The 19,639-nt window shown below is 45.1% G+C and overlaps 1 protein-coding gene across 2 annotated transcripts in view; it reads left to right on the top strand.

Annotated features, from left to right (window-relative positions):
* Positions 1–1,182: 1,182 nt before the first annotated feature.
* The window catches only part of CSMD1 (CUB and Sushi multiple domains 1), a 2,070,470-nt gene continuing 2,052,013 nt past the window's right edge, over positions 1,183–19,639 (top strand). For both annotated transcript variants that reach the window (XM_034966977.3, XM_034966976.3), the window contains exon 1: positions 1,183–3,103. In XM_034966977.3, coding sequence (XP_034822868.1) covers positions 3,019–3,103 — 85 coding nt within the window. In that variant the 5' untranslated portion in view covers positions 1,183–3,018. The remainder of the gene's footprint in view (positions 3,104–19,639) is intronic.

The following is a 19,639-nucleotide window of genomic DNA, read 5'->3' as shown; positions in this document are numbered from 1 at the left end:
ATGTAGTGGACTTCTGATTTAGATTAAGGCTTTCACAACCATTTACACATCGAAGTGTGTATGTATGTGTCGGGGGAGCTTGCAGTGTCCTAATAGGCTCAAGCTGCAGCCTGACCGCAAGGAGGGCACAAGAGTGTTCTGGAGGAGATTCAAAACGCAGGCAGGGAACCACAGAGGAGGTCAGAGAAATAAAACAGAGGGACCACTGATCTCTCTGCAAACGCCAAACAAGGAATATTGGACGCTAGATGGCAGCAGAGCCCCATGTTTTCTTTCCAAATTAAACCAGCCTTGAGATCTTGGGGGAAAAATTCACTGTATAAACACACAAATACAACCATATCACAAAACCAGCTTATTTTATTTGACAGCCGTTTCATACCCTTCTCATAATTATGATCAAGAAACAATTTGGTACGAATCATTGTAACTCTCTAATATACGATCAGGGCAAAGAAAATACCCCCATAAATAACAGCAAAAAAATGAGTGGTTATTGGTTATCTGGACCATTATTTCTCAAGGCTTTGTATCAAATAGATTCTTTGCTCTCTGAGGAAAGGAGGTGGCATGGGACGTTTTTCAAAAGAACACAGGAAAAGGGAAGTTCAGCCTGGAGCCTGTCACAATTATGTGGAAAGGTGTTCCATCTCTCAGGTGACACTCACCGTCGTTCCTGATTGGGATCCTAATCAAGTGAAAATCATCTATGAGTCCTAGCCTAGGATGGTTAGATGTTGGAAACGTTTTTTAATGGCAGAAATCCTTCTTGGTGACACGAGCCATTAGGAATGGCAGTGTAGAGACAGGGCACCGTTTCTCAAGAAGAAGTCAGCTCTTAAGCTCCTGAAAAGAGATCCGTTTTTCCTGATGAGGCGCTTGAAATGAACTATTGGAGCACTTAATGGGTCTTGGAAAGCATTTTTGTTCACTCGCTGACTCACGGATACTATCTGGGGTCTGATTTAAAATCCCAGAGGGGGCGACCCTCTGCTCCACAGGCCCAGTTCAGCCTGAAGAATAGAACTCAGGGGTTCTATGGGAATTCCCCTGTGACTGAGGCATTCTGTCTTCTGAGTGTCCCTCCAGGGATACACGAGGCAAGACGGGACTCTGCGCTGAGGAAAATCCAAGTCATGTTCAGGACTGCAACTCCAAGAGCACGCATTCTCTCCCTCCCCACCCACCCCATATTTAAATCTCATATATCTGTGAGGAGAAAAGGGTTGTGGAGGTGGCCCCAATTGTGGCCACCTGCACCTTAGGCTGCAGGGAGACTAAGAAAGTCAGGCTTCGGTGTTTCCACGCCAAGGTTGCAGTCCTTCCTGGATCCATTATGCCTTTCTAGGGTAGCCTAGATCACAGAGGCAGGAGCAATCTAAGAAAATTGAAGGAGGGATATAAAACTTTATCAAACTGTCAACGCATTTAATCTCAAAGACTGACAGAGGAAGTGCAGGTGGGATGAAGCGGCGGGCTCTCCCTCCCACCACAGGCATTCGGTGCTGTGGGGATACCGCAGGTAGATGGTTGTATACTCTAATGGTTCCAGGCCTGGAGGCTAATTCTCTCTTACTAGGGTATGGGATTTCCACGTTCTGTCCTCTGAAAGGGCTAAACCTTTTTGGTCAAGGATGTCGAATCCTTTAAATGTCCTTCTATGGAAACCAGCACTCACTCGTGGTGTTTCTATTAACTGACCACCTTCTCCTAAAATGTCTCTCCTTACATGTTCCCCAGGAACTGCAGGAATGCCTCCTCTATTTGGGGAGTTGGGTGAAATCCACTTTACTGTATCAAGTACTGCTATTCTAAAGCACTGTTCTCTCTCTGCGGGCTTCATCCTTTTGCAGAATCAGGGAGAACCTGTCTCTTCTCTTTTAAGGTCCCTTCCCAACCCACAGAATTTTATATATAGTTTCATCAGAAGCTGTGCCAACATGCCGGCTCTCATAACCGGACCATAATATTAATTCTAGAGACTTCCTCATGTCATGTTTTATCTGAAGCTGAAGTTTGGGCATGGCTAAGTCTAACACAATCCAAAGTCAGGAAATTTGTAAATTTGTGTAACTCCTTGCAAATAGTCCATCTTGCAAAACATTATACATATCATCATATATATATATATATATATATATATATATATATTCCTCCCTTGGAGTTGAAGCTTGTGCCCTTTCCACCTGCATTTCTGATCTAAGTTAGGTAGGGGGCTGCTCTCTGGTCAGCAAGGAAGGGAGATCAAAGGATGGAGGCCGGACTCTACCCCTGCAGAAACCCTCCAGTTTGCTGGAGTTGCCGGATTGCATTGTTCCTCCCCGGTGTGCGGCGTGAGCTTCCCCCACCCGAGCGCCCAACAAGTCTCCTTTCTCCAGCCTGCGCGCTGCTGCGCTGAGGCCGAATGAAGCGCAGCACGGTGCGGGCAGCCCGAGGCCCCGAGGCTGGGCTCTGTCTGTCTGGGACTGCGCCGTGCCCAGCCTCGGTCCCCTCTCTGTGGGTAAGGATGGTTGAGTCCAGCCTCCACGGCAGCGGCTCCTTGTGCCACTAGCAGCCCGTCTTCTGCGCTCTCCGCCTTTTCTCTCTAGACTGGATCTCTCCTCCCCCCGCGCCCCCCTCCCCGCATCTCCCACTCGCTGGCTCTCTCTCCAGCTGCCTCCTCTCCAGGTCTCTCCTGGCTGCGCGCGCTCCTCTCCCCGCTTCGCCCCCTCCCGCAGCCTCGCCGCCTTGGTGCCTTCCTGCCCGGCTCGGCCGGCGCTCGTCCCCGGCCCCGGCCCCGCCAGCCCGGGTCTCCGCGCTCGGAGCAGCTCAGCCCTGCAGTGGCTCGGGACCCGATGCTATGAGAGGGAAGCGAGCTGGGCGCCCAGACCTTCAGGAGGCGTCGGATGCGCGGCGGGTCTTGGGACGGGGCTCTCTCTCCGGCTCGCCTTGCCCTCGGGTGATTATTTGGCTCCGCTCATAGCCCTGCCTTCCTCGGAGGAGCCATCGGTGTCGCGTGCGTGTGGAGTATCTGCAGACATGACTGCGTGGAGGAGAGTCCAGTCGCTCCTCCTGCTTCTCGGGCTGCTGGTGCTGTGCGCGAGGCTCCTCACTGCAGCGAAGGGTAAGACGGGCTTGCTCCTGGCCGGGGAGGCGGTCGAGCCCTCGGAGGCCCCGTGTGCGGACGCGAGTGTGCGTTTTGGGGACCGCAGGGTACGGAGTGGCCGCCTCTGCCCGGCGCTGCTCCATCGCCGAAGCTCGGGGAACGCGATGCACGGGAAGGAGCTTCCATCGCGCTCTCCCCAGCCCTCCTGGGCCCCCGCCCCACCCCGCCATTCCTTCCCCCTCTCTTGGGCTCACAGGAGAGATCTCTTTTTCTCGGCAGTACAGGGTGTCAAGGAGAAAGGAACCCAATACGAGTTGGGCTGGAACTGTGCTCCGCCGGGGCGGTGTTGCCTCCTCCGAGACGTGGACTCCACGGGTCGAGGTGGCTGAGGAGCAGTTCCCAGGACTTTCTCCCCGGACCCGACGCGCCTGGGAAAGCGTCCCGGGTGAAGCCGGCCTGGAAAGTTCGGGCTCTCTACGGGGGTTTTGGTACCAATAGGCAAAGGTCTCCGCCGGCCCGGCCTCCTCGCACCCATACACCCCATTCCTCCTCTCCTCCTTCCCTCTCCAACGTCCTCAGCCGGCGAGGAGTAGCTGCCTCTAGAAGGTCGCCCCCGCTTTCCTCTCCCCCGGACCTCGCTCCTTGCAAGTTGTAAGGTGTTGGCAAGGTGCGTGAAACAGGCTAGGAGTTCTGGACCGGCTTCCAAGTCAGATACATTCACTGTGGGCGCACGGGTATCCTCCTTCTACGCTGGTCAGGGGAAGGAGTTTCTCTGGGTGGCTCCTGGGCTTGGGGCTCTGTGAGCTTGGTTTTCTCCCTGAATGAGTTGGGGAATGTTTTCCTCTAAGTAGCCTACAGGCTGCGACCTCAAGGCTGGCAATAGCGTGTGTACTTGTTTATTCTCCGGGAAAGAACATAAGCTCCCTTTTGAGACAGGGCGAGAAAGAGGGAGAGAGACAGAGAGAGAGAGAATATTGATTGATTTTCACATTGGAAATACCTGCCCCTGTCCTCATTTTTAGCCTCCTTAGATGCTTTCTTTATCAGTCAGCACTTCCATAGATGTTCCCGGGAGTATCTGTATCTACAAAGGGTTTTTCTTTCGTTTCATTTTTAAAGGTTGGAGTCCAATCTTACGATTTTTTTTCAATGGTCACTTGCTTTTTTCCCTACATAATATTTCCCCGTCCTCTCTAGATTCTTCCATCTTCTTTTCCACCCATTTCCTTTTCCTCCAGTGGTCCAGATGGAAGAGTGATTGGCAGGGCGAAGGAGGACTGTATCTGGTTCATTAGGAAACTCCAGATCTGCCTGGAGAGCGGGGGAGAGACGTGCCGGCTGGGCTTCCCCTCCCTGCACTTGCCTCCACGGGGCGTCCAGGGCTCCGTGAGAGCTGACCGCTCAGCACCAGCTCCTCCTCACCGGCATCCACCCTCACAAGGGGGTGTCTGCGGGAATGCGCCCCGAGATCTCGGGGAGCGCAAACAGTGGGTCTTAGTCACCCAAGCTCGTGGTCGCTCGGGATTGGGGAGCTTCTTGCAGACGCCGACCCTCTGCCCACCCGCCCGGCTCAGTCCGGATGCCTTGGCCGGTGCCTCTGACATTGCCGGCTGCGGAGGCAGCGCCTGCTGAGCAGGGCCCGACTGGCAGCGGCCTCTGGTCAGCACTGGACTGGCTGGGAATTGGAAGGCGAGGCATCTAAAGTCTAGGGAAAAGAGGGTTGTGCCCTGTGAGGTGTGCTGGGGCGTGTGTGTCGCAGCGGGGAGAGGGCAGGAGCCCAAGGGACAGGACCTGGCTTTTTCCAGCCGAGCCCCTGCGTGGAGAGGAAACACCTGCCACGCAACTCTGCAAAACTTCCCGCCCTTTCCCCTGCACTCCAAGCCTAACTGGGCCCGGGGCTTCCTCCTTTCCAGGCAGGCAACTCAGCCTCTGAGCTCACTCTCGGTTCCCTCGAGTTCCGCACGCTCCGGCTGCCTTCCCCCGCAATTAACAGAGGTTGCTGCGTGGAGACGGCGGCGGCCCTAGCTCGGCTGCTTAATAATCCGCACACGTGTGTGCCGGGCGGATTCCGCCCCCACGCGGGTGGGCTGCAGCGCTAGGATGAGGCTGAGGCGGAGGCGGGAGGGAGGGTGTGGAGGGGCAGGTAGTGGGCGGGGGCTGCTCTGGATGATTCTGGGGCGAACAGGGCAGGGGTTGCAAAGTCCTGGGCGCCTCGGGCCCTGCGGGGCAGCCCCGTGGAAGAGAGCTCCTCTTGCGCGCTGCAGGCCCCAGAACCTGGCTGTAGAAGCCGAGAAGTGGAGCCCAGGGTCCCAGGCCCCTGGCGTTCATGGAGCTGGAGCGGTGCTGTGCGCAAGTGTGTGCGCGCGGAGGGGGTCCAGGACGCTCGGACGTAGCTCTCACTGCGCTATTGTCTGGCCCACCAGGCAGTGGGTCCGTGGAGCTCCTTCATTAACCCCACAGGGACCAGGGACCGTGTCTCCTGCACGCCTGCGGGGTCAAGTGCGAGCTCCTGTACCGGCCTGGGAAGGGGCTGCAGGCAGGAAGGGGGCTGGTGACGCCAGCGCCGGAGTCGCCGTTTGTGCGCTCTGGCCATTGGGGCGGCGTCGCGTTCCCCTTGCCTAGCAAAGCCCGGGTGACCAAGGTCGGGCCTCCCCCCGGGGGCGTCGGCGCTGGGCCCCGGGGCTCGGCAGCGCGCTCCAGGGCCGACCGGAGGCGCTTGCGCGCAGCGGGGCTTTCCCGAGGAGGAGCGCTCCGGCAGGAGGGCGCCCGGCCACTGCCGTGGGCAGCTGCGCCGCGCGCGCCCGGGTGGCGGCTCCCGCTGTGGCGAAGGCAGGCGCAGAGTTTTTGATGCGTGGGGCATAATTCGTGACCTGTTTGCGGAGTCGTGAGGCTGGAGGCGGTCGCAGTTGAGGTCACTGGAACCCGTTACTGTGGGTACTTGAGTATCAGCTTCAGCTGATGGTGCTGTACTCTTCAATAAAGCGTTGGGGATATCGAAAATTCACTGGTGATTTCCTTTTTCTTCTGGATTATTAATGGCATTGTAAAGGTTGAATCCCAAGTGTGCGTTTCTCTTTAAATGCCTATTTTCAGGGACCAGGGGAAAAGGAGTAAGGCTGTAAGCATTTTCATCTGGTAAACAGGAATATTAATTCTGTGTACGCTGGCTCGTATCTGGTATCTGCCCCTTTACCTGGGGCTGATCTACTGGCTGTTTGGAAAAAGTTTCCTTCTCAGTTGTTTCTTGTATATGTGCAGCCATGAGAATGCAGGTATTTGCAGACAATTACTTACCCAGAAAGCGTCCTAAAGGAGAGCACACACAACACTACTAGGCCAGAGCAGCCTCATTTTGAGAAGCCCGAAAGAGAAAGGTGGAACATTCGTTAAAGTAAGTAATTCAAACATTTCCTGACCCACCCAGCAGAGATGTGAGCACGCACTGCTGAGTTTCCAGAGAAACCCTGTAACTCCACCGCGAGAGAGGTGCGCCCTCCCATACCTACATGGTTTTAGATGAGCTACCTTATTAAAGACTCATCCCACCAAGAAGTATGCTAAGACCTTTAATTTGCAGGTCAGACTCCTTTATGGCAGAGCCGCACCCCATACACTTCCTCCTGATGAAGCCAGGACACTCCTGTGAAGAAGATACTTTCGCAGGAAACCCCTAATCCCCATCCAGCAATAAAAAAGTGGACTGGATGCTGTGGCTCATGCCTGTAATCTCAGCACTTTGGGAGGCTGAGGTGGGTGGATCATCAGAGGTCAGGAGACCAGCTTGACCAACATAGTGAAACCCCATCTCTACAAAAAAAATACGAAATTAGCTGCGCGTGGTGGCGCATGCCTGTAATCCCAGCTATTCAGGAGGCTGAGGCAGGAGAATCTCTTGAACCCGGAAGGTGGAGGTTGCAGTGGGCTGAGATCGTGCCATTGCACTCCAGCCTGGGCAACAAAAGCTAAGCTCCATCTCAAAAAAAAAAAAAAAAAGTGGACCACTTAAAATGAAGTTAATATCTCTGTATTGCTGAGCAGATCATGTTTTTTTTTCCTGTTGCATTATCAGGATATTATTATTAATTACTATCACTTCAAATCAGAACTGTTCAGCGGAAAGCTTTTCAGTGCTTCTGGAGCACTCATGTAGTTAGTCGCAAAAGGGAGTCTTTATTCGGAAGTGACAGGTTTTGTAAACTTGAATGGTAGGGCAATGAGGTCTCATCAAACAAGTCCAGAGAATAAATGGCAAGTAGTGCAGGGTGGTAGAATTCCCCCATGTCTCACTGGCAGAGGCCTCGGGAGGAGAGAGAATGGCTATTTTTATATTGGCTTTCAGCTGGCCAATCATGCTTGATAAGACGACTGCCACAACCACAGTGCTGAAGCTTCTACAGGCGAAAGCAGCTCCTCCTGGGGGCAATGCTTCCTTACTCTCCAGTTTATTGTGTCAAGCAAACACCAACCCAGCTTTGAAAATGTCAAGAAAATGGTTCTGCTTCCTTTAAGAAACAGATAAACAAAGCTCGGTGGCTGGTTCGTGCTTATAAGCAGACGATACAGCAAACGCAGTGTAGACGTTTCTAAGCTGTCAAAATGCAAATGGCATATTAAATACTCTCTATTCCGCTGAATTTTAAATGTGCCTCTGGTAATTTTTCTGCTGAGCTCATAGTGAAAATAAGCCATTACAAGTTGCATACATGCAATTTAAGCTACCTTTTCCCTTTGGCCTTTTGTATGTCTTCTGGTTGAGCTCACTTCCCTCTGTAAGATAACTAAGAAGTTGCATGCGTAGTTGCACATAGGAAAGGTCAAGTATGTCTTCTTTTTTCATTTAAGTTTTATTTGATCAACTAACAAATCAGAGGAAGATACTTGTGTAAAGGCGGAGATCTTCCACAGTCTACAGTATTTGTGTCTTTGGGTTGTATGGAAATATTACCAGCCTGTTGTCTCCTAGGATAGGAAAGTAGGAACTTGGACTGAGAGACCAGCAGTGGTAAACAAGTCCAACCAATCTGACGCTGTGGCACAGCCACCGCAGCAACCAGGGGCAGATTTTTTTTTTTTTTTTTTTTTTTTTTTTTTTTTTTTTACTGTAGGCCTGGCATGGATATGCAACCTGAGCCAAAGAAATAGAAAGAGATGTTTCAGCTCTACTGAAATGAATTAATCCTCAAGGAACTCAACCTTTTTACCTTGCCTTCAATTACATGATCATTGTGCTTAGCAAACTAGTTGTCCATTCCAGAACAACTGATTGGTATAAAAATCAAATAATTGCACTTAGGTATTCATGCCTAAATGCAAGAAAGTAAGTCAGTCTTTTCCATAAGGACTTTAAAATGACCTTAAGTGACCTTTGATTAACCAGTATGTCTATTTTGGATGGACTTTAGTCCTTGATACTGAGGTTGGTAAGTAACGGAATTAAAATTCCCTTTACAGGAAAAAGCATAGAAGGACATTGTATAATTGAGCCAGTTGAAATTGACTGATTATAGGGAGCTTTATGGAAATAATGCACACCTTGTTTTTTCCCTCCAGCAGATCAACCTCTTTGGATGCAGAGTGTGAAACAGTTCTCTTTTCTGAGCTCAGTTGCAATTTTCTTTAAACCATTTGTATCAAGCAGTACTTTCTGGGGGAGGAAAATGCCATCAGTGCTTTAGGGAAGTTGCAGAACGTTTATTTATCTTCAAATATCTTTGTTCTATGAAGATGAGAGATTTCGTCATCCATTAGGCACCCTGTCTCATCCACCAACTCTAAATGTGTTGTAAACATTCCACCAAGGAATAACATTTCAACAAATTAACTTCAGTTAGAGTCAGTGTCGCTTTGACCTACGGTGGCAACATTTATCCCCATCTAAAATTTCTTTGGGGAATGAAAAGAAAAAAGATCATGCAGGCATATTTTTTTGTTAAAAATAACTTATATATTTTATTTTACTGATACATTTTGCAATTTATTGGTTGAAATCCTGAACTAGTTTTAGCTTGGTAAAAGTTATAAAAGGGAAGGGAATATTTCAGTGTTGTCATTCCACCCAAATATACTTGGATACTTTGATACTTCCATCTTAATGCTCATAATTTGATACTTGATGCTTATAATTTTAATGTAAGTTTGCCTCATCCTTTATAAAGCGGAGAGTAGTGCATATAATGCTATGTTTTAAAAGCTATCATTATAATAGACATGAGATCAAGAACATAAACATGAAGGAGTCAAATTGTTGATGTCACTTCCCAGTTTTTTTCACTGTATTAGTCAGGATTCTCTAGAGGGACAAAACAAATAGGATAAATGTATATATAAAGGGGAGTTTATTAAGTAGTACTGACTCACAGGATCACAAGGTGAAGTCCCACAGTAGGCTGTCAGCAAGCTGTGGAGCAAGGAAGTCAACAGTGCAGTCTTCAGCCTGTGGCCTAAGGTCCAAGACCCCCCGGAAAACCACTGGTGTAAGTCCAAGAGTCCAATAGATGAACATCTTAGAGTCCGATTTTCGAGGGCAAGAAGCATCCAGCACAGGAGAAAGATGAAGACCTGAAGACTCAGCTTGTGGGCTTTCTTTTACCCAAGCTGACAGTTGATGAGCTGGTGCCCACCCACATTGAGGGAGGGTCTGCCCCTCCCAGTCCGTTGACTGAAGTGTTAATCTTTTTTGGCAACATCCTCATAGACACACCCAGGAACCATACTTTTCATCCTCCAATCCAATCATGTTGACACTCGATATTTTAAATTATATAAAATATCGGTCAGATTCCAGTGCTTTTTATTTTTTACTTTTTGGCGTGATATATTTTGGGGAGCTTCAACCTCAATGAAATTCAAGAAAAACTAATATGATGTGGATATGATAGAGATAACTACAACTTTTTGTCTGAATTATTCAGATAATTATAAACCATGAACCCCGATGGAATTAAAGCAACTTTGCAAGGCACTGAGCGTTTTCCTAAAGTGTTGCAGCAACCCTCTGCTTTCTGTACTGAACATGCCTGTCACCGTTATCATTATAGCTGTCAAAGTCAGGGTGGGCATGACACACAGTTTTTGAATACTCTATGTAAACTTTGTGTGCATAAGAATTACTTGTTTCAATCTTGATTCAATGCAAATTCCATGGCTTCTTTTCCAAATGATTCTGAATAAGTGGATTTTGGATGGAGCTAGAAATCTATTTATTTACTACCCACGCCCATCCCAGGTAATTTTGATACAGAGAATACACGTAATCTCACTTAGGGAATGCCAGCCACATTGGGTGCTTGGTAGTAAAATATGGCTTCTAACTTTGAGATAGTAAAAATGCAATGGATATATTTGTATATGTGTATTACATGATGTATACTATATGCATTTATCTGTATATAAACATTATCTATGTATTATATATTTTAAATATAGATAGGTAGAGTCTATCAATCTGTCATCTCTCTACCTTCCTTTCAATAAAAGTGATCAAAATCTAATAATGTTTTCACTAATCTTTCACAGACGATTTAGCTCACACTGATTTCATGAAGAATATACTATACTATGAAATTGTGCAATTAATTCAGAAGATTTCTTCTTTATCATCAGTGCCTCTATTATCGGTATCCATCATTCAATACTGTCTAATCTTCTTTTTTTTAATAGTTTTACAACAAAACAGAGATTCAAACTCCTTGTCCATAATGTTTATATTATGGGGAGACTTCAGGGGGTAATTATGCTCTTTCATATAAAAATACTGTTCGAGTGAATTATTTTTTTCTTTTACTGTTTAGTATACTCTGATATCATTCGTGTTATATAAGAAAGGGCTAAACGTTAGATTAAAATTTGAATTATTTGGAGAGTGATCTCTGATGAATGAAAAACCTTTGAAATTAATTATAAATTGCAGGCAGTCATTTTCAAGATGCCTGAAGAATGTCTATGCCTCTATTTAGAGAAACTTTTTCCTCCTCTTCTTTTTTATCAGAAAGTGTCTTCATTGATCTCTAACAAATGAGTAATTTTCTTCTACCTGAAGTTGATATTCCTGTAAAGGATGTGGGGGACTCTCATCATTCCCCTTTCTATAAAATTACACCTCCTTGATAGTTAGTGACATAACTGTGGTTCCTAAAATCTTGCCTGGCGGCGCTCTGAGTAAATTTTCACTTCCTGTGAAAATGGTGGATTCCACTGAAGTTAGAGTCTGTCTTCACTTTTATCTCAAAGGATGGGCCTTATGAATGTTCAAAGTCCATCAACAATTTTAGTCACCACATTTCAAACTATCCCTTTTATTTGGTAGGAAAGTAGTGTACTTTGATGTATAATACAGCTGGGATAGTCGAGCATTGCAGAGTATGATCGGCACTTCACAAAAAGAAGAGAGACCTTGGCAAACTAAGAAGAGTCACATTTTTACAAGAAACTAACAATTCATCAGACAATTTCTGCGCACTCCAAATGTCTTGCATTTCTTGTTGTGTCTCTTTTCCCCTTTCTTCATAAAATAGAATTCCTGTGGACAACATAAGACCAATCCATCTGTGAGGGTATTTTGTTTTTGTCTTATGGTTTCAGCTATATTCATGAGGTTGCAGTTCACTTGTTCAACATCCATGCTCCATTTTACATGGAAACAATACAGATTTTAAATATAATGCCACATACTTAAAAAATATAAATAATATCAAGGGGAATTCAGGTGAGAACAGTCATCTTGTTACTGTTAGGTGGAATTAGTTTTATTGATTAGTGTGATCTGGGTAGAACTACTGTCATTTAGGGAAGATATACACATTTTTAGTCTGATATGATCCTTAACAATGATGACTGGGGATAGGAAGAGAATTGGGAAGACTTGACTCTTGAAAAGGATTATACTCATAATTTTGCTCACCTAAAGAATTATGGCATGTGCCAAACAGAATCACTCAGTTCAGTATAACTGTAATGCATGCGCTCTTCCTATTCACCTACACCACATTTTTTTAAAAAAAAAACTTTTAAGTTCCAGGGTAGATGTGCAGGATATGAAGTTTTGTTACATAGGTAAATGTGTGTCATGGGGGGTTGTTGTACCAATTATATCATTACCAAGGTAGTAAGCCTAGTATCCATTAGTTACTTTTCCTAATCCTCTCCCTCCTCCCGCCCACCACCCTCTGACAGGCTCCGGTGTGTGTTGTTCCCTTCTATGTGTCCATGTATTCTCATCATTTCGCTCCCATTTATAAGTGAGAACACATGGTATTTGATTTTCTGTTCCTAGATTAGTTTGATAAGGATAATGGCCTCCAGCTCCATCCACGTCCCTGCAAAGGACGTGATCTTGTTCTTTTTTATGGCTGCATAGTATTCCATGGCTACATCACATTTTTAACAAAGAGGTTGAATCTCTGAGTGCTTTCTAGGAGTTTCCATTTTGACTTTGCCAGTGGTCTTCCGGGTGCATATGTGCCACTGCTCTGCATGCTAGCACATATATCGCATGGCTCACTAGCATCTTAGGTCTCCACCCAGGGGTGTGTTTTTTACTATTCCAGTTAGAACAGGTCAGCCCAAGGACACTAAGTATGGGTTTCTGTTCTGGCAAGAATCTGGGGGTTTTTCCTTCTGCTGTTCATCCTCCTTGCTGCAGGATCTTCTACCCACATAGAAGTGGATGTGGTTTGTGCCCAGTCAAGTGGTTTGTTCTCTCCATCTATCTGGCAAGTTCGTTCCCCTTTACAAAAGGCTATGACTACCCTAATCTATGTCAAATAATGGAGGAGGAAGGGAACAGGAACAACATCATGAACTGAAGATGAGGATGTTGAGGAGAAGCAGCCGGAGAACAGACAAGAAAACTTTGTGTTTTTCATTAGCTCAGTGAGGGCCAGTTGAAATGTCAAGCAGGTAAATGGTCCTATAAACACTGATGCTCAGGGCCACCCTTCTCAGACATTGATTCATTGCTCTTTAAAGCTGAAGGTCGGATCGGAAGCGTACACTAGTGTCATGGGACTAGTCCCTGAAATATGCAGATTTATATGCAACTTATGTTAGGCCTTGCTCCTCTCTACTCTCATGCAGCCAAAGGGTCATATGTTTGTTTGAACATCATCTACTTATTGGAAGCTAGAACATTAGACATTTCTAAACATTTTCCCTTCAAGTCCTGTGATGGTTACTCTTGCTGCTCTAGAGTTTTTCTAATGACCTCCAGGATGTAATACCAACAGGACACTGAGTGTGGAAAGAAAAGCAGTTTTTGATTTACTGGCCATGTATCTTGTTTTCTTAAGTACTGTACATGCTTTTCTCTGTAGGGTACAGCATCTCTCTCCCAAACTGACTTTCAAAGTCCTCCATAATCAGTCTTTTCAAATCTGCCCTTGTGACTTCCAATTCAGCCAGGCCAGGTACACCCTAACTATACCTTCAGTTTTCTTGCCATTGAGGAGTTTTCTATTCGACCTCATCGACCATAACTTTGAGCTTTGTTTCCATGTATCTCAAGCCCACCCATCTTTGAGTCCACTTCTAGTTCTATCATACGTTGATCCCAATCTCTCCTTGATCTAATTTTTTTGTCAGTTACTATGTTTAAAAATTATTAGTCCTCATGTAGGAAACTTTAGGTTTAGGGTCCTTTAAAAAATGTTGTTCTTCCCCGTCTCTACCAAAAATACGGAAAAAAAAAATTAACTGGGTGTGGTGGCTGGCACCCATAATCCAAGCTACATGGGAGGCTGAGGCAGGAGAATCGCTTGAACCCTAGAGGCGGAGGTTGCAGTGAGTCGAGATTGCACCACTGCCTTCCAGCCTGGGCGACAGGAGTGAAATTCCATCTCAAAAAAAAAAATGTTATTCTTGTTTGCTGATTTGTCATTCATTTGTTTACGTTGTTTTGACTTCATAAATCTTAAAGTCCTGGAGAATCGAAGGGCACTCTTGCAAGCATCCAAGCATCATTCTGGTTTCTTACACATTCACTGTTTCTTTAATAAATAAATAAATGTTCTCCGTCTATGTAATATACTTGATTCCAGCCATTATTTTTCGTGAGTTGAAATTAACGTGTCATCAACATTTTGTGAAAACACTCGTTGAAGAGTTGACCTAGGGAAGGTGTTGGTAAAGATTTCTTCCAGTCACTGAGCCTGCTTATTTACTCATGTACTGAGACTAGAACTTGACAAAATAATTAGCTTTGAAACCCTATATTCAAGATATTATTTTGCCATGCTTATTTGATTCAATTGTGTTTCTGTTTCTTGACTGTTTTTCTTTGTATACTGAGTAAGTTATCTGAGATGTTTGCATTTTTTTCTTCTGGTGACAATAATTTAATAACATTAGAGCTTGTTCAGCAGATATGCCAGCCTTCAATTGTCATTTTGATCTTCATGACTATTTTATCTCTCCGCTTTTTAATTTTAAAGAATTACATTAGAGGATTATGTAACAAAGAAGAGCTAATCAGTCTTTTTCTTTTACAACTGCAATTACAAAATTACCTTTCCAGTGTTCTTTGCTGGCAACAGGAGACACGGAAGGGGCATGTCGTCAGGGTGTTGAAAAGCTGAGGCGTCTACTGAACTGAAAGTATAAAAAGTATAGCCAAGCCGAACTTTGGGGTATGATTTATATCTCCTAGCAAATGTGTTTTTCTTTCAGTTTTTATGATGGATGGACAATGATAGGTCTTTTAAAAAGAGTCCATATAAAAATACTATGAAGTGTTATATGACAAGTTGAAGTGACTATCATTTCTTCTTACCTTTTATATTTTAAGAATAGAACCCATGAGAAATAAAAAAGTACCTAAGTTCAAGACGTGGTGTCATTTATTGTAGCTTCAAAATCAGAAGAAGAGATTTGAGCCACTTTTTAATGCCTTTAATGACAATACTCATTCTTTGTGTCCAAATGAGGGAGAGAGACGGAAAGCCAACAGTATTTGTAGCAAGATAATTTTATAGCATTCTCTGTTACCCAGGTTTATCCTCTCCGCAGGACCAGATGCCACCAGGAATAACTCAAGAGCTAGAAAACAGAGCTACATAGAAGGACAGATTGGGGGAGCAATCTTCCATTTGAATACTTTTTGCATTAGCTAACTACTGTGTTGTAACATTATTATTGCAAACGTAACAGCTTCAAACAACACACATGCATTATCTTATAGTTTCTGTGGGTCAGGGGTCTGTGCATGGCTTGGCAGCTTAGCTGGGTCTCTGCTTAAGGTCTCACAAAGCAGCAATCAAGTGTTGGCTGGGACTTCATTGCCACCTGAGGCTCAGCTGGGGTAGAATCCACTTCTAAGATAGTTGGGCAGCTGGCAGAATTCAGTTCCTTGCAGTTGTAGGAATGAGGCATTAAGTTTTTTGCTGGCTTTTGGCCAGAGTTTACCATCAGTTCCTGGGGGCCACACAGTTTTCACCTGGGACTTCCTAGCATGGCTCAAACCAGGTTAGGAGTGGGGTTGGGGGAGAGAGAGAGGGTGAGAGGGAGACTCCACAGTTGAGTGCTACAATTTCATATGTAATCACATAATCCTGTACACATAATCACATGTAGCCTATCACTGTCACTTTACTGTGTTGGTTGAAAGCAAGCCATGGGTCCTGCCCACTCCCAAGGAGAAAAGGATCCCTAGGGCACGGACATCAGCAGGTGGGGGTGCCGCGTGGGCCCCCTAAGAGTCTGTTCACCACACACTCTTCTAGAAAAGTAATATAAAAAGATCATCTCACAGTCAGCAAAGAGCTTAGCAACCATTAAGTACAAATAGGTATTTTATAGGAAGAACAAACATAAATAATAAATGTAGGAAAAGATTCCCAAGTGTATAATCGATTGAAAGCAGTGCATTAAACATTGTCATTTTCCCCAGTGCATTTGTGAAACTCTAATTGATGATATCAGGTTTTGGTTGTGCACAGAGAGGACACTCCCTTATACTCTTGTTGGATATCTAGAAAAATGAGGGGAGGGGATAATTCGGCCCTATCAGTCAAATTCTAAATTATCAGATGTTTCAATCTAGAGAGTTAATACATCCTGCTCCAGTAGGGGCTCCTTCACTGTGGCCCCCTCTCTCATACTGAAAAGTTGGACAGAGCTTAAATGTTTACCATCCTAAAATGGCCAAATAGATTGTTGTATGACACACTGTACTGCCTTCATGAATGTGTTTCCATGGTAAAGCGTTCAGTTGAACGTTTCAAATAATATCTATATTTTGATCCCATTTTCAGGTACAGAAAAGGCAGGCTACTTCTACACACATGGGAAATATCTGCAAAGATGCACACATCATGGTGTTCATGCTTGAATCTTGTTTGGTTTCTTCTAACTATGTCAACCTTCTCTAAGTGAAATAATAATTGTTAAATTTAAAAAAAATTGAAGAAAAGGACAAGTTGCTCATACTAGTCCATATTGCTGGGCAAAGTAGAGATAGATAATAAGATTTTTTTTTTTTTTCGAGACAGTCTCACTTTGTCACCCAGGCTGGAGTGCAGTGGTGCAATCTTCGCTCACTGCAGCCTCAGCTTCCTGGGATCAAGTGATCCTCCCGTGTCAGCCCCCAAGTAGCTGGGACTACAGGCCCATGCCACCACATTCAGCTCACTTGGTGTAGCTTTTTGCAGAGACGCTGGTCTTGAACTCCTGATCTCAAGTGATCCACCAACTTTGGCCTCCCAAAGTGCTAGGATTACAGGCGTGAGCCACCATGCCTGGCTAGATAAGATTTTTGAATTCAAAGTGACCTTCCAGTTCACAAATTCAAGTCTCTCATTTATTTTTGTCCAGAGGATTTTAATATCTCACCCAAAAGGCAGAGCTCAGTCTAAGGAATTGTCTTTTCATTTTACAGTGTTGCTCCCAGGAGGCCCACAGGCCTCTTGAAAGCCTCCTCGCCTGACAAACTCCTTCCTTCCCACACACACAAGACCAGACCTGCCTCTCCATCTCACCCCACCTCCATTGCTCCTTGCTGGGGCTCTAAGTGCAACTGAGGCACTGATTCTCTCCTAATGTAATAGGCACACAGCCCTTGTGGCTACACTCTGGGAAGAGCAGCATGCTAGGAAAGTTCTGGGTTTAAACCTAAGATTACCCAGGCAGCTGGAGAAGCACAGTATCCAACCTCGAAGCTCAGGAGATGGCTGAGAGCTGTCACTGGTGACACAGAACTCTCAGTGGGTGCGGGTTACAGGGTTTTATTGCTTTGTATAGGAAGTAACGATAATTTATTTGAGGTGAAAAACACATGTTGTGATAACATTGTGTTAACTAGTTAATTTTTTTTTTTTTTTTGAGATGGAGTCCCACTCTGTCGCCCAGGCTGGAGTGCAGTGCACTATCTTGGCTCACTGCAAGCTGCGCCTCCCAGGTTCACACCATTCTCCTGCCTCAGCCTCCCCAGTAGCTGGGACTACTGGCGCCCACCTTCACGCCTGGCTAATTTTTTTGTATTTTCAGTAGAGACGGGGTTTCACCGTGTTAGCCAGGATGATCTCGATCTGCTGACCTAGTGATCCACCCGCCTCAGCCTCCCAAAGTTCTGGGATTACAGGGGTGAGCCACCACGCCCGGCCAACTAGTTAATATGTTTTATATCAATATGATTTGATCTGTATATTTGTCACTACAGAATATTCTGAAGAACTAAACACATTTTCACCACACCAACATATTTTGTGAGGACTGCTCCAATTAGCACAATTAGACAATTGCATTTTTAGATTTCTTAATGATTTAAATACATTGAAGGACAAAATGATTTCAAAAAAGTGAAAACTAGCTCCTTCTTTAGGTAGACAGTGAGTATCTTACGATAGAAATAATTTCCCTTAGCTTTCACACACTCAAGGGTTCTAAAGGTACCTTTGACAGCATCTGCTACACGGCTAAGTAAGCCCGAGTTCCGTCTCTCCTCCTCATAGTGTGGCCGTGGAAAATATTAAACTTCTTGACACTTGGTTTCTTTGTCTTTACAAAGGGAATGTCAGCTGTGCTCAATATCATAAGGGTTACAAGAAGAAACACATGTAAAAAGCATAGAACCACGTGTGGCTCTTACTAAGCTTAAATAAATGTGAGCAGCTATTTTATTACAGCAACTAAAAAAAAATTAGACTCTCAGTTCTATGAGATGTGTCCTCCAAGTTCATCATTTGAACTTGTACATGAAATTTAGCTTGAATACAATTAGAGACTCAGTAGAGTCAGGTAGGAAAGACAGGTTTTAACATCATTTAACACCAGGAAGTCCTGGAAATTTGAAGTGACTATGAAAAGAACAATGAGAGGAAATAATAGGAAATTTTGCTCTGCAAAGTAGATTTTTAAGGTTTGCTACTACTTTCTCCAGAGTTATTTTTTCTAAAGATCCTAATGTCTTTGTCCTGACTGTTCCCAATAGCTCTGTCGCCCAGGCTGGAGTGCAGTGGCACAATCTCAGCTCACTGCAACTTCTGCCTCCTAGGTTCAAGTGATTCTCATGCCTCAACCTCCTGAGTAGTTGGGATTACAGGCACCTGCCACCATGCCCAGCTAATTTTGGTATTTTTAGTGGAGACGGGGTTTCACTGTGTTGGCCAGGCTGGTCTCGAACTACTGACCTCAAGTAATTCATTCCCCTTGGCCTCCCAAAGTGCTGGGATTACAGGAGTGAGCCACCGTGTCTGGCCCATATATTTTTCTAACTGCTTAATTTTGTTCAAAAAAGCAGCGGAGGCTACTTTTGAGTGTTTTAAATGGTGTGAATTCCCAGTGAAGCCATTTGAAAAACATAGTTAATTTATTTACTTGGCAATATAGTAAATCTGTTAGCTTTCTCAAGGTGAGGAGCGGTTAGTGAAATCAAAGGTGCTGGGTTTATTAACATCTTTAACATAAGTAGGGCCCAATTCATTGACTTAAACATACCCTCCATCCAAACTAAATATAGAGGGCTTAATAATGTTAAGACAGTCAGTGTGATCTGGCTTTTTCCTTCTGGCTTAAGATTCCAAGTTTAGAGTGTCCTGACTCAAATCAGAGGGACCCTTGAGTTGAAAAAGCTGCTGTACCTCCACCTGCCTGTTCCCCCTTTGAACACCTGCAATTATATCTTAAAAGGTAGGGTCTCTATCTGTGAGATCCCAAGTTATAATATAAACATAAATCCCAAATTATGACATTAAAATTAGATGTTTCTTCCAGGGCCACGTGACTGAGACCTTTGGAATAGGCTACCCAGAACTCACGTGGCCATGATCGAGATACACACTTCTCAAAGTCAGGTATACTGAGTCTGGCTGTGAAAGTGAATGTGTGTCTCTCTCACATCGATTGTGGCCAAGCACACATCAACAGGGAAACCTCGTAAATACAGCACCTGTGCAGGACCCTCAGCAACGAATAGCTTGTGAGGTCTTGGGTATTGGACACCTTTGAATGTGTGAATGAATGAGTTGATTAAGTATTGATGATGGCTCTTCTTCCACTGTGCTTAGTCAATTCCTATCAGGCCAGCCCTATATTTATTCAGTAAAGGCGCTGCAGCATGCCGAATGT

Source organism: Pan paniscus, chromosome 7 (assembly GCF_029289425.2).
Source record: "Pan paniscus chromosome 7, NHGRI_mPanPan1-v2.0_pri, whole genome shotgun sequence".
NCBI classification, from domain to species: domain Eukaryota; kingdom Metazoa; phylum Chordata; class Mammalia; order Primates; family Hominidae; genus Pan; species Pan paniscus.
Note: the sequence above shows the minus strand (reverse complement) of the source record. Positions and strands in the feature narration are given on the sequence as shown.